Consider the following 14,397-nt stretch of genomic DNA (forward strand, 5'->3'; position numbering starts at 1 on the left):
TTGCGGAGTTGGCCAAGGTTGGAGCAGAAAGATGCCCTCAGAGATCCCCAGGTCCAACTCCCTCATTACAGGGATGGGAATACCACTGGCTTCTGGATTCCAGTCCTACCTAGGTCACTTAATTCCTGTGTGACCTTTGGTCCCCAGCTGTGATCTGACCCTGAGTCACCAGCAGGAATTGAGGGGCCCAGGCCAGGTCTCTTCTTGAACAAAAGCAGGAATGAACCCCTTTAGACTGAGAAGACCTTCTTGAATATTCTTTCTATATTGCTCACAGTCTTGTCCTTGGTGTGGCAGGCTGACCTGTTCCCAGCATCCTTGCTGCTGAACACTGAATGGGTCCTCAAAGCCAGCAGACCAGCAGTCAGGCAGAGAGCCAAGGCCAGATGGGAAGGCTGCCCCAGACAAGTCAGGCTTGGTCTAAGTGAGCACACAGAGCCAGCTGGGAGTGCTGAAGGCAACCAGAAGGGACAGGCTGGACATACCAGCCCTTTCAGGCAGGCCAGAGAGGGACTCCAATTCCCAAGTGACTCCAAGATGTGTAAGCACAGAGGCCATTTCATTGGGCTCACATTGCCCTTATCAACCCTTCATGTAGAAACATTCTCCACCCCTGCCTCTGCCAATCTTTCCCAGGATTCCCCCAAGGGTCAGGGGTGGAGGACCCAGTCCATGGCCTGAGCCAGGGCCATCAGATCCAGCTCCCCTTTGGGCCATCAAGAAACTATTTGGATTTGTTGGACAGACAGGCACAGCCCTACAGAGGGAGGAATTTGTGAAAGGTGAAGCTGGGCCAACTGCGTCAGCCGGGATATAAATATCTCTAAACCCACCTCAAGCTCTGTCAGCACCCAAGGGCTCAGGAGGAAGCCCTTCCCTACCCACTCCCTCCACGTGGTTTCTGAGGTGAGGGAAGAGCACATGCTCAGAACTCCTCCAACAACTTCCATTGCTGAACTAGGGATGGGGGATCTGCTGTCTCCCCGGGAGAGCTTGGACTCAAAGGAATTTCAGTTGACCTTTCTGTCTTCATCAGGTCCCCAAATCCCCATCTTTCAACCAGCCATGCCCCGCTCCTAGAGCACCGATCTCCTCCTCCCCCCAGATAGTCTGACTCTGAAGCAGCCACCAGCCCCAGCCCCAGGTTGGGCACTAGGGGAGCTGTGATCCCTGGACCCTGGAGGGGGGCAGTCCCGGAGTTTGCTTCTGCCCTCACCCAGGTGTCCTAGCAAAGGAGCCCAAGCACTCGGCGGAAGAAGCCTCTGAATTCCGTATTGAAGATTGTGTAGATGACGGGGTTCACGGCGCTATTCACGTAGCCCAGCCAGGTGACGATGCTGACCAGCCTCCGGGGCATGGGGCAGGCTGGGCATAGCGCCCGAGTGACGTGCACCACAAAGAAAGGCGTCCAGCATACGAGGAAAGCACCTGGAGACAGGGGGCTGCAGTGAGGCCAGCCCTGAGCCCTCTCAGCTCAGGCGGGACTCCCCCGGACCCTCCCCACCCTCCTCTCAGAGTTCCCCACCTGCCCTATGAGAAGCTACAGACACCCACCGACAACCACGGGTAGCACCCTCATGGCCTTCCGCTCCCGGCCAGTAATCTTGGCTCGCTTCCTCGGGGGCCCAGCGGATGGCATCGCCTGTGGTAGCGGCGGGGGCTGGGGCTGAGCCTGGGGCTGGGGCCGGGGCTGCGGAGGGTAGGACACGGTCTGGATTGGGCCATGGGATGAGTAATCCGCAGGCCCGGGGCCCTCTGGGTCAGGCCCCGGGAACCGCCGGCGAGGCCAGGGCTGCGGCGGCCTGCTGGGCCTGCGGGCAGCCCCGGGGCACATGCTCCGCCGGAGTTTGGCTTTCCTGGCCTCTTCCCAGGTGCGAAGGCGGCGGAACATGGCGCAGTAGAGGGCGAGCATTAGCGGGCAGGGCAGGAAGAAAGAGCAGACGGAGGAGTAGACGATGTAATTTCGGCTCTCCAGTTGGCACACGGCCGGGTTCCGACCGGGCACGTCGTTGAGGCCGAACAGTACTGGCGAGGCCACAGCGAAGGCCAGCCCCCACACAGTGCCGATGAGCACCAGCTGCCGCCTGCCCAGCTGCTGCCGTCTGTAGTGCAGAGGCACCGAGACTGCGATGAACCTGGAGGGAGGCCAGGAAGCTGGAAGGAAGCCAGGGGAGACCCCTCCCTGCGGGCTGGGCTGCCGGAAGGCTGCCCTCTGCTGAGGGAACCAGACTGGGCCGGCGACTTGGGGCCAGAGCGCTGGCCGGGCTTGGAGGGAACTAAGCCCCGCAAGGGGAGAGTTAGGGAGAACTGCTGCTGGGATTGAGGCTACTGAGCATTTCCCAAGTACCTGCTGTGTGCCTGGCTCAGGAAAGTGAGGCCGGGCGCGGCTGGAAGCCAGGGCTGGGGAGGGGCTCAGGGCCTGCTGGGGGAGGGGGGGTAGGCCCACCTGTCCACGCCGATAGCACACAGGTTGAAGATGGAGGCTGTGCAAAACATCACATCCAGAGCCATCAAAGCATCACACAGAACAGTGCTCAGAGTCCACACGCCGCCCTGGTACTGGGACAGAGGGACAGAGGTCTGAGGTCCCAGGCTCAGGCTGACGTCCCTCTCCCAGTGCACCCACCCAGGAACTGGGACACATAGAAGCCACACCCCTATGCTCTCAGGGCTCTCCATCCCCAGAGCACAGGCCAGCTCAGAGCCGTGTGCATCATGGACCCAGACAAGGGTGTCGATTTGGCCAAAATGGCTGCACCTACTCCAGATTGCTCAGGAGAAGAAAAGCTTGGTCTGACCTAGAAACTCCTTCCCCTAGCTCTCCTCCTCTTCCTGCCTCTGAATTCTTGCTGTGAGCTTAACCATCTCTACCATTCACTGTTTCTAAGGAAGGGGCACTTCCTGGGGTGTAGATGTGTGGGAATGTGGGGAAGGGCTAATTGGACCCCCCCTTCCCACATACATTGGTATCTAGACCCCACTGTTTTCTGAGGGGCCACTTAGTGGTTTTGTGTAGTAGGGTGAGCCATAGATTTTGAATCAAAAGCCCTGGGTTCTGATCCTGACCAGGCCACTATTCCAGGTAGGTGGCCTCAGTTATCCCAGACCTCCTCCATCCCACCTCTCTCTGACTCCCTGAAGTCCTTTGAACCAAATCATCTCTAAGGTCCCTTACAACTCTCAGCCTCAGATCCTCCGATGTTTCTAGCTCTAGAAATTCCTGACAAAATGCCTGGAAGGTCTTCTCTTCACTGTACATCTTGGGGAGCTCAACAATGCCCAGTATTCCCCAAAGTGAAATACTGGCTCTCCCTTCTCTATCCTCTCCACTGGAGATTAGAGGCTTAGTGGCCAGGACGTCAGAGTTCAGAGTGACCCCTCCCTTCCTGCATTAGCCTGTCCTCATCTCCCACTCTTCACTGTCCTTCACACCACCTGTGAGGACACATTCACACAAAGACCCTAAAGTAAGTTGAGAAAATGTGGTGTCACAGGACCCCCCCCACACACACACACACACTTCTTTCAGACAGAGCAGCAGCATCTGTACTGATGGCCATACCCATGTTTGGGATGAGGCAACAAACCCACAACCGGAGTGCAGAAATCAACCCTCCAGCCCCCTCCATGGGAAGGAGGATGCTGGGAGGAGGCAGAGACTGACCCCAGAGTCTACCTGAGCTAGGAGGCCTCAACCAAGACTTCAGTGCCAAGGATCTGCTCAGCCCCTCCCATCCTCTTCTCACCCTCCCCCCCCCAATATCCCCTCCACTGAGGGTAGGCCTTTCAAACTTGAAAGACAAGGTGATTGAGTAGCTGTGCCTACTGCATTCCTCAGCTCTGGCCACCCATTCTTCGCCTGTCTTTGTCTCTCCCTTGGTTCTTTGCCCACTGTCCTCTGGAGCCTCAGCCTTCCCCATCCCACAGCAGGAGATGAGAAGAAAAGTCACAGCACTCATATGCTCTCTTGATCTCCTTGTCCCAGTCTTCATTACATTCCATCATGTTTCTGAAAACTGGAATCTCCTTCCTTTCTGCCCAACCCAGGACTACTGACCTCAGCCCCTGTCCCAGGCCTTGTCTTCATCCCTGGCCATGCTGCTGCAGCACCTCAGGCCCTCTGGGGGTTTATCCCCTGCCTCCAGACACATGAGTATTATAAGTTGGGTTTGGATGGATAGAGAGAGCCTGTCTTTATCTGTAAAGTTATATCAGGTACCTTGTGTTTCTCACTCCTTAGGAGAAGGAAAAACAAGGAAAGGAATTCGAGGGGGAGCCTGGAAGACGTCCTCAGACTGAAGCTCCCACTCTCCGGTGCCCCTGAGTCTAGGAAGTGAGGAACAGAGGGCAAGGCTATCCCCATACACTTCATGGGGTAGATTTTTATTGAAAGGCACAGAGGCTGGATTAGGGGCTAGATGGTAGCAGATGGACTTGGCACTAGATGAATGGTCATACCCAAAGAGTATTCATTTATGGGTTCATGTCACCTCAGGAGGAGGGTTTCCAGTGGAGTGCCCAAGAGATCTGTCTAGGAACCCATGCCATTCCATATTCTTATCAATGAACTAGGAAAGAAACCTGGATGACTTGCTTATCCAATGTTCAGAGGACTGAGTGTTGGGAAGGTGAACTGACTCATTGAATAATGGAGGCTAGCCAAAAACATCTTAATGGACAAGAAATGGGTAAGGTGAATAGGGAGAAAGGTCAAGGAAGAGATTCTTGGACCTTTGGGTTTAATTCGTTTCACAGAAACAACTGGGGTAAGGAAAAAACGCTCCCACTAAATATCTTCTGAGAGACTCCCAACATTGCTGTTTGGGCAGAGCAAGACAGTTAAGTCTTGTATTTGCTCACACTTGAACTGACAAAGCAAATTAACATTGACGGAATGTCTCTATCTCTCTCTCTCTCTCTCTCTCTCTCTTTCTCTCTCTCTCTCTCTCTCCCTCTCTCTCTCCTTCACTCTCCTCCACCCTTCCTTTCCCTCCATCCCTCTTCTGTATCTCCTGACAACTGTGTCTCTCCCTGTCTCTCATTGTCTCTTTCTCCTCTTTCTCTCCCCTCCATCATTCCCTCTCTTTCCCTCCCTTTATCTCCCTCCATCTCTCATCCCTCCTCTTTTTCTCCTGACATTTCTGTCTGTTTGTATGTCTGTCTCTTTCTATTTCTGTTCCCTTCCTCGGTCTGTCGCTATGTTTTCTTCCTTCCCCTCCTCGATCTCAGGAAACTAGATCTGGTATACGAGTCTAGAGAACTGTGGAGGGGATGGGGACAATGCTCAGAGGGCAGGACAGTGTCAGCTTCAAGGTTTCAAGAGATGAAATATCTGTGAAAAGAGTTAGGGAAGGAGGGCTAGGGGAAGGATGGGACAGACACGGAAGGAGTAGGAGGGTAGGGGACCTAGCGAATGAGAGGCAGGGACCACGAGACTAGATGTATGCTAGGTTGAGGGTTTGTAAAGGTATCCCAGCATGGGCGGAGGGGTGAGCAGGACCCTGAGTCTGAAGAATGGGAGTAGAAGGTTCAAGGAACAATGAAGGAGGCTGAAAGAACTGACAGTGGAGGGTGGGGTACGAAGTGATGCCCTGTAAGCCAGGGCAGGGGGGGAAGATCCCGAGTCGGAAGTGGGTGTAGGGAGTTGGGGAGGTCTGACTGAGGAGAGACTGTAAAAGGGGAGGGGGTGTCTTGGGTCTAGGAAGCAGGTTCGAAGGACAGACAGAGGCGGGGTGGGGGCATCCTGGGTCCGGGCTCACCTCACCTCGGAGTACACGAAAAGGGGGAGCACCAGCAGCGCCAGTAGCAGGTCAGCGGCGGCCAGGCTCACAATGAAGAAGTTGGTGGGGGTCTGCAGGGCACGCTCCGCCGCCACGCTCACACACACAAGCGCGTTGCCAGCCAGCACGGTGGCCATGAGCAGGATGCCCCCAACCAGAGCGCCCACATGCGGCTCAGGCTCCCCCAGGCCCCCTCTGCCGCTGCCCAGGAGCTCGCTGGAGTTCGGGAAGCTGCAGTTCCCCAGCATGGCCTAGCACCAGTCCACTTCAGCACCGCGGACAGCGCCGCACCCTCGCAGCCTGGGACAGGGTGGGGCGCCGCATTCCGGGAGACTGAACTCCACAGAAGCCACCCGAGGAAGAACGAAGGGAGGCTTGTGGCTGAGGACCGCGGGCGGGGAGTCCCCAACCTGTGGTCCCAGACTGAGTGAATTCCCCCCCCCCCCCCCCCCCACCCTATCTCCAGTTCTTGACTGCTGAACTAGGTTCCTATGTTCCACGCGCGGTAAATTCCCTAGCTCCGCCCTGGCCTCGCCCCTTCTCGGCCCCGCCTTCTCTGGGTTCTGAGGAAAGCCCCCCTTTCCCCCGCAACACAAACATACATACACGCACGCACGCACACACACACAACCGCCCCCCTTCCTTCTCAGCCACCTTGCAGAAATGGCAGCAACGGAGGCCGGGGCCCAGGAACACTGACTGACACACCAGGGTCCTTCGCCTCTGCAATACTGCGGAGTCGAGACTCGGAAGGGGAGGGACACTCTGGGGATCCCGGAAAGACATTAGTCTGGAAGCAGGGTTAAGACCTCGGGAAGTCCCCGTTGGTCATTAGGTCCATCACACAAGTGGGGAAACTAAGGCACGAGCCCAATGTGGGGCCGGTTGAAGGACCTAGGACTGTTGTCGTGAGGTCTTTTCAGTCGTACCCGACTCTCCGTGATCCTCCTGGGATTTTTTTTTTGACAAAGATATAGGAGGGGTTTGCCATTGCCTTCAGCTCATTTTACAGATGAGGAAACCGAGGCAAACAGAGTGAAGTGATTTGCCCAGGGTCACATAACTAGTGTCTGACGCCAGATTGGAACTCGGGACGATGATGAGTCTTCCTGACTCCTGACCTGGTATTCTATCCACTGCACAACCTGGCTGCCCTGGACCTAAGGATCCTGGCTCCCAGTTTCCAAGACCAATCTTGGACTCCTGGAGGCATACCTCGGCCTAAGGTTCTCAGGTTTTGTTGGGCTAAGCTGGGGTCTGGCGTTTGTGACTCTATGCAGATACGTGCAAAATGCATGCAAAGGAAGAGTGGAGCCCCCTGGTCCTACTCTGGGCACCAGTCTGAGGGGTGGGGGAAGGGCTCAAGGAACCAAGGCCCTCCAGGTGCCCCCTCAGAGACAACCCAAGCACTGTGGCCACCTCCTCCTCACTGCCACTCCCCACCCCAGGCTAAATCTGTCCTCGATTTCCTGAATCTTCTGACTCAGCCATAAGGCTCCATGGGCTTCCTATGCCCTTCTTCCCATCCATCCTTCGCAGCCAACTGGATTCCAAGATCCTGCCTCCAGGAATTCTTTTGGGATTCTCCTGGATCTGCCCTAGGAAAAAGCATCAGGACAAGTGCCCTTAACACCTCTGTGCCTCCTTGACTGTAAGCTCTCTGAGGGCAAGCACCTGGCCTCCAAAGGTGGTAGCCACACGCTCTTTAGCAATGTCTGCCCAGGTCATGTGGAAACTTCATTCTGGGCTCCCTGGCTGGTTGTGTCTCCTAACTGGCTGCCTTACTCTCTCGGGCCTTCCTCCATGCAGGTGCACACCCCTCCATAGCACTCTACTGGTCAAAAGTTTGTCTTAGTTCATCATTGCCCCTAGGATGAAGCGAAAAGTGCCCAGGCCAGCACTACGGGCCATCTGCCTCCTTCGGCCATCTCATTTCACAAGGTTCCCCTTCAGACAGACTGTCACGGTCAGACAGGACCCCTGGGGGGCCCTGCCCTGCCAGGAGACCTTGGGCAGCTCTCCCTTCGCGCCATCACACTGCGCTTGGCATCGGACTTCGTGTTACTCTCCTGTTCCTTTTGAAAGTACAGATTCCTCAGGGGAAGTCACAGGCCACACTTGGAAGCGAAGCTCCCATAGCCGTCTCCAGGCACTGACACTCAGCTTGCCTGCCCCAGTCCCTCCAAAGCTTCCATCTGGTCTTTGGGGCCAGGAAGGGACGAGACGGGACTGGGTGGGACCATCGATCTAAAGCAGCAGGCCTCAGCTCCAGCCGCCAGGGGCCGGGCACCTGGGCCTGGCGTGGATGACAGCTGGAGGGGCGGCCTTGATCTTCCCGGCCGATCGATGGCCCCGGACCAACTGTTTGCGAAATTACCGGAGCGGAAACTGTGGAGCCTCGGAAAGGGCACCGGGCGGGGAGGAGAGGAATCCTGGCGCCCCAAACCTCCGCCTCCGCCCTCGAGGTCCCTGGTCTGGGGGGATTTATACCGAGCGGGCCGTGGAGCCCAGCACTGCAGTCGGGCGGCCGTCCTCGAAGGAGTAGGTGGAGGTAGAAGAAAGGAAAGAGGACGAAGGACTCTGCTTGGAGCTGAAATTCAGCAAGAGTCTCGTCTAGGCTCGGTGAGAAGCCGGCAGACTGCGGCAGGCAGGAGCAAAGCCGGACCTGGAGAGAGGCCCGCGGGTTCCTAGCGAGGGTCTCCTCTAGGGTCTCTCAGTCTCTCTCTCTCTCCCCGTGTCTCCGGGTCTCTGTCTCTCCCTGTCTCTCCCCGTGTTTCTGAGTCTCTGTCTCCTCATCTCCCTGTCTCTGTCTTGTCCGCCCGCTAGTCTTGGTTTCTGTGAATTTCTTTACGGGTTCTAGATCTCTTTATGTCTCTGGAGCCTTCCCTTTGTCGGTTCCCGCCCCTAAGTCTGTCTCCCTGACTCGAGTCTCAATCCCCTCAATCTCCGGTTCTCTCCTTCTCAGGTTTCCTGCCTCTGTGCATCTGGGAGCTCGGCTGTTTGGATATTTCTAGTATCCCGTATCTCCTGCCCCTCAGACCGTAGTCCCCATGGCCAGAGGAATAGCGGCCCTTGCGACTCTTGCTGCCTTCTTGATCCAAGGCTCCTGCTCACTCCCTGCTCCCCAGAGGTGAGCCCCACCCCTACCCCGGCGAGGGATTGGCAGACGTCAACAGACTATGGGCTGGGGGGTGGGGGAGTTCCTGGGAGAGAGCGGGACTGATCAGAGAGAGGACCACTCTCCTTTCCCTTCCTGGGTTGTGTCCTGGCTGAGGCTGACTGGTCTAAATCTAGCTTACATGAGCCTGACAGACTCCAGACAACCTGGGATTGGGTTGGGTGGGTGGGTGAAGCAGGGCAGGGACTGGGAGCCTAGATTAACTCGCCACAAAGGAACAAAAAGACCAAGCTAAGAAGTCACAAAGATAGTTACAGTTAACTAGGAGTGAGCTTCCTTCAAGCCTCCCGCCGACTAGGCGGGCTGCAGTCTATGCAGTCTAGGCTCTCAGGTGGAACAGCCGAGGATGGGGTTGATTGGGGCGCGCCTTCCCCCACACCACTGCGGGGGTCTAATGGCCCCGAGATGTAACTGCCCCATCCAGCATCTCCTTTCTCCGTCTGTCACCCCACCCCAGCCCCGCACACACCCTTTGGGTTCTCGGCAGGACTCAGCGCCACATGGACGGTGCCTTCACAAGCGAGTTGAGACGCCTTAGGGAGAGCGCTTTCGTTCAAAGTCTAGTCCGTGCTCTGGTCGGCCTAGGGCCCAGGTGAGCTCCACCCTCGGAGTGTTCAGGGAGTGTTGAAGGGATCTGAGGAAATAGGAAGAGGGAAGGGAGGCGGACCGGTGCATGACTGCTGCTGCTGCGGCTGCCTACCCAGTCCGGCCCCCAGCCCCTGCCTCCCTGTCTCCCCACCTCCACAGGACCCAGAGACACTCGGACGGCACCTTTACCAGTGAGCTCAGTAAGATAAGAGGGACTGCCCAGGTGCACCGGCTTATCCAGCAGCTGGTGGGTAAGCGCAGGTGAGAGCCGCGGGTGCGCGCCTGTACGCTCCCGCTCCCACACTTCCCTCCCCCAGCCAAGACTCCCTCCTTACCCCCCACTGAAGTTCATTCCAGCCCGGGGGTGAACACACACCAACGAACACACTCGAGCTCTCTCACTAGCCCCACCCAATTCCTAACACTTCCAGACATCTACAAGACTGTGACTCTTCCCCCCCCCCCCCCCCCCCCCTTTTCTCTTTTTCTTTTGTGGCCGGGAAGGTCAGTCAGAGAGCCAGAGAAGGCCACTGGAAGAAACTCCAGGTGGGAAAATGGGCCCCTGGTCCCCTCCTGGGAGGATTCACTCTGCCTGAAGTGGCTGCGTCTGTGGCTCGAACGGGACGGGTAAATGACCGCCCCCTTCTTCCACTGGAGCACAGTGGGGGTTCCTAGCTCCCCTCCCCTTTGTTCCTCCCCAAGTTCAGCCTCAGCGTCTGGAGAGAGCAGGTCCTGTCCTTCCTCTAGGTTTCTGGGCGGATGGCTGTCAGTCTCCTAGCCCGTCTCACGAGCTCCTCTTCTTATGGCCTCTTCACAGGGCAGTACTTCGAGGGACATCCACCGGGAGACCCTGTCCCTTGCTCTACAAAGCCATTCCTTGGCCAGAGGCTGAGCCTGAAAGGAAAGGAGCCTTTGTGTGGGAGGGGACTCAAAGCCAAAGAAATTGGCGTCTGTGATTCAATAATAAAGGAGCATTGGATGCAGAGAGAGCCGGCCTGGTGCGACCTGGGGATACAGGGGGAGGAGGGTGGGAAGGCCATTAGAGGGAAGTCGTTCCAAGGAGCAGAACAGGGCCTGGAAACATGAATTTTTATACTCCCAGCGCTTCCCCACCCTGGGAAGACGCTTTCTGTCGCTGAGAATGGGCCAGGGCACGAGGGCCAATGAAAGGAGGCTGGTTGAAGGGACTAGGGGCTCTTTGGCCTGGAGAAGCCTCAGGGGGTTCCTTCTGCTCAGGTTTCTTTCACTCCCCAGGCAGGAAGGATGATGCTAATCCTGTTTGGTCCTGGAAGGCCGACGCAGGAACCGTAAAGGGAAAGGGCAAAGAGACCAACATGGGTTTGGTATGTTGGGAGAATGGGTGGTTCATCATAATCTTGCAGTCTCCACTATGATTCTCTGATCATTTTCAGGCTAACTACTGGGCAGGCGCACCTCCTCCACCTTGCACTTAGAAAGGTGATTTTGGGGACCCAAATGGCCTTTACATGGATTCCTGCTAAATCCCATCTGATTGAATTCTTTCCCAAGGTGGTCAGCTTTATTAGATTATGTATCAATTGCCATATGATTACAATGAGAGCAGGTATTCAGCCAAGCTTTCAGGCTTGCAAACCAATCTGTATACCGGAGGGGTAGGGATTCTCCCTAGGACTGTTCCCTTTTACTGGGCAGCAGCTTTCCTGAAACCTCAGATGACGAACAAACTTGAGGTGTGTGGATTCACAGCCCCTGACATCGAAGGGCCGAGGTCTGGGATCCACATCCCTCACAGCGAAGGAGCTTTCCGAGGTCTTTTCAATGTCAGGGCTGCAGATTTTCAAAAATTTAAATTTACCAAATGCCCCCAGTTTCCATATGCAAAACAGAATTTAAAAATATTAATTCCAAGTAAGACCACAAATCAATATTACATACACTCAGCTTGTTTTTAAAAATGACATAGTAAATTCAGCAAGTTACTTTAAAATCAGTCCTGCTCCTGTTTCCTTTCTGCCTTTCTTCCTTTTTCCCCAATGCCTCTTTTCAGCCCTCTCCCTGGTTCTCTTCCCTGCTCCCCTCCTGATGAAAAGAAGAACAACACAATCCCTGTGACAAATATACTTAGTCAAGCAAAATCCATCTATCCATTTGTCCAGTCTAAAACCTATGGTAGCACCCCTCAGCGAGAGCGAGTCGCCGTGTTCCAGCCCAGGCCCTTTGGCTTCTGCTCCCTAGGTCTGTGCGTTGCTCACATTTCGGAAGTCATTCAAAGTCGTTTTTCTCTACAAGATCATTCGTAGTGTTTCCATTGTTCTCCGGGTCCTGCTCATTTCTCTCTGTATCCGTTTCTAGAAGTCTTTCTTCCCAGGTTTCTCCACTTATTTCTTATGGCACAATACTATTCCGCGGTATTCATAGACCGCCTTCTGTCCGCCTATTCACCTCCTTAGCTCCCAGCTCGTTATCACTGAAAGATCTTGGGAGTGGTACCTTTTCCCAACTCAGGAAGGGAAGGTGCTATCTCTGTATCTGAACTGGAGGGCCAGGGGGCCAGGAACGCAGCAGCAGATTTGAATCTTTCTGGAGAGGGATGAGGATGAAAGGAGTTAGAGAAAATGAGTGGCCACTGGAGGAGGGCACTCTCGGGTCCTCCACCTGAAAACCGGGTGGCTGGCAGCCTTGCGCTGCGCCTCAGGAATCCCCAGGGAGGGACTGGATAAGGGCGCCCCCTGCCGGAACTCTGGTGACTGGGCTCCCTCCACCGGCTTATAGCGTGCATTCGTACAGCGCTTCAAGGTTTGAACACCACTTAACAAATATCTCATTTTAAAAAGATTTATCTCTTTAAAATATTCTGATGAACTGTGTTTCTGTATAACTGGCTGCCTTCGTAATCTTATGCACTTTCCTCTTGGCATTTAAAACTGCAGGGATCCATAGGTTCCGCCAAACTATCAATTTGTCAGGCAACAAGCATTTATTTACTACGCACCGCCAGGTGCCAGGCACGGTGCCAAGAGCTGGGGATACAGAGAAAGGTAAAAGGCAATGGCTGCCCTCCGGGAGTGCCCAGTCTAGTGGAGAGACAACAGGCAAGCGCGAGAGTTCACAGCGACACTTGTTCATGGCGGTTCTGAGTCTAATGGGTCAGAAGGATTGGGCGGGGAGGGGGCCTACAGGAGGGAAGTCAGTGTGAAACAAGGAATTCTTTGGTCTTCAGAACTGGGAAAAGGTTGGATTCACTGAGTACATGCATTATAAAATAAAAATTATAAATATATAAATTATAGAAAATTATAAATATAATAAATATAACTACATATTATTATAAATAAATAAATTCATTGAGTTACGTGCATTATAAAATACTTTTTTTTCTTTAGTCATGCAAAACATTTCCATATTAGTCATGCTGTGGGGAAAAAAAAAACACAAAAAAACCACCTCAAGAAAGATAAGTAAAAAAAAAATCTGTGCCATACCAATCAATCTACCCAAAAATTATAGTATAGAGCTAGAAGAAATAGTAACAAAATTCATCTGATAGAACAAAAGGTCCAGAATATCCAGGAAATTAATGAAAAGAAATGCTAGGGAAAGTGGCTTAGACATACCAGATTTAAAACTGTATCATAAAGCAGCAGTCATCTAAACTCCTTGGTACTGGCTGAGAAATAGCGTGGTGGATTAGTGGGATAGATTAAGTACACAAGACACAGTAGTCGATGTCTATAGTAATCTACTCTTTGATAAAACTCAAAGGCTCCATCTTCTGGGATAAGAACTCACTATCCAACAAAAACTTTAGGAAAACTGGAAAAGAGCATGGCAGAAACTGGGCACAGACCAGCTTCTAACACTGTATGCCAAAATAAAACCTAAATGCATTCGCCATCTAGAAATAAAGGCTGATAATGTCAGCAATCTGGCAGAGCAAGAATTAATTTAACTCTCAGATTTATGGACAAAGGAAGAATTTTGGACCAAACGAGAGATCGAGAGCATCACAAAATACATGATGGATAATTTTGATTACATTAAATTGAAAAGTTTTTGTACAAACAAAGCCAATGTGACCAAGATTAGGAGGGAAGTGAAAAACTGGGAAAGAATTGTTACAGCCAGTGTCTCTGATAAAGGCCTCATTTCTAAAATATACAGAGAATTGATTCAAATCTATAAGAATGCAAGTCATTCCCCAATTTATAAATAGTCAAAGGATAGGAAAAGGCAATTTTCAAAGAAAGAAATTAAAGATACCTATAAGCGTGTGAAGAAATGCTCTAAATCACTATTGATTAGAGAAATGCAAATCAAAACAACTCTGAGGTACCACATCTCACCAGTCAGATTGGCTAAAAAGACAAAACAGGAAAATGACAAATGCTGGAGAGAATGTGGAAAAATTGGAACTGTGATCATTGTTGGTGGAGTTGTGCAATGATCCAACCATTCTGGAGAGCAATTTGGAACTATGCTCAAAGGGCAATAAAAATGTGCATACCCTTTGACCCAGCAATCCCACTTCTAGGGCTGTGTCACAAAGAGATCATACAAGTGGGAGGAGGATCTATATGTACAAAAATATTTATAGCAGCTCTTTTTGTGATGGCACCAAATTGGAAATCTACAGAATGCCCATCAATGAGGGAATGGCTAAACAAACTGCGGCATATGAATGTAATTGAATACTACTGTGCTATAAGAAATGAGGAGCAGTCGGACTTCACAATAACCTGGAGGGACTTATATAAACTGATGCTGAGGGAGGGGAGCAGAACCAGGAGAACTTTGTACACAATTATAGACACATCATATCTGTGATGTCTGACTTGGATCGACTGGACTGCTCTCAGCAAGGAAAGGCTA

The 14,397-nt window shown here is 53.1% G+C and overlaps 2 protein-coding genes across 2 annotated transcripts; one reads left to right on the forward strand and one right to left on the reverse strand.

Annotated features, from left to right (window-relative positions):
- Positions 1 to 1,225: 1,225 nt before the first annotated feature.
- Positions 1,226 to 6,028, reverse strand: DRD4 (dopamine receptor D4). The gene is made up of 4 exons (XM_069107982.1): positions 5,765 to 6,028; positions 2,447 to 2,559; positions 1,555 to 2,135; positions 1,226 to 1,428 (listed from the first exon to the last, which is right to left on the reverse strand). The coding sequence occupies exons 1-4, from the start codon at positions 6,026 to 6,028 to the stop codon at positions 1,226 to 1,228; spliced, it is 1,161 nt and encodes a 386-aa protein (XP_068964083.1).
- A 2,802-nt stretch (positions 6,029 to 8,830) lies between these two features.
- On the forward strand, positions 8,831 to 10,502 carry SCT (secretin). The gene is made up of 5 exons (XM_069107885.1): positions 8,831 to 8,910; positions 9,446 to 9,550; positions 9,706 to 9,807; positions 10,051 to 10,173; positions 10,364 to 10,502. The coding sequence occupies exons 1-5, from the start codon at positions 8,831 to 8,833 to the stop codon at positions 10,500 to 10,502; spliced, it is 549 nt and encodes a 182-aa protein (XP_068963986.1).
- Positions 10,503 to 14,397: the final 3,895 nt, after the last annotated feature.

Source organism: Petaurus breviceps, unplaced genomic scaffold (genome assembly GCF_028583685.1).
Source record: "Petaurus breviceps papuanus isolate PSGF00001 unplaced genomic scaffold, PetGlider_PUasm1.0 90317, whole genome shotgun sequence".
NCBI classification, from domain to species: domain Eukaryota; kingdom Metazoa; phylum Chordata; class Mammalia; order Diprotodontia; family Petauridae; genus Petaurus; species Petaurus breviceps.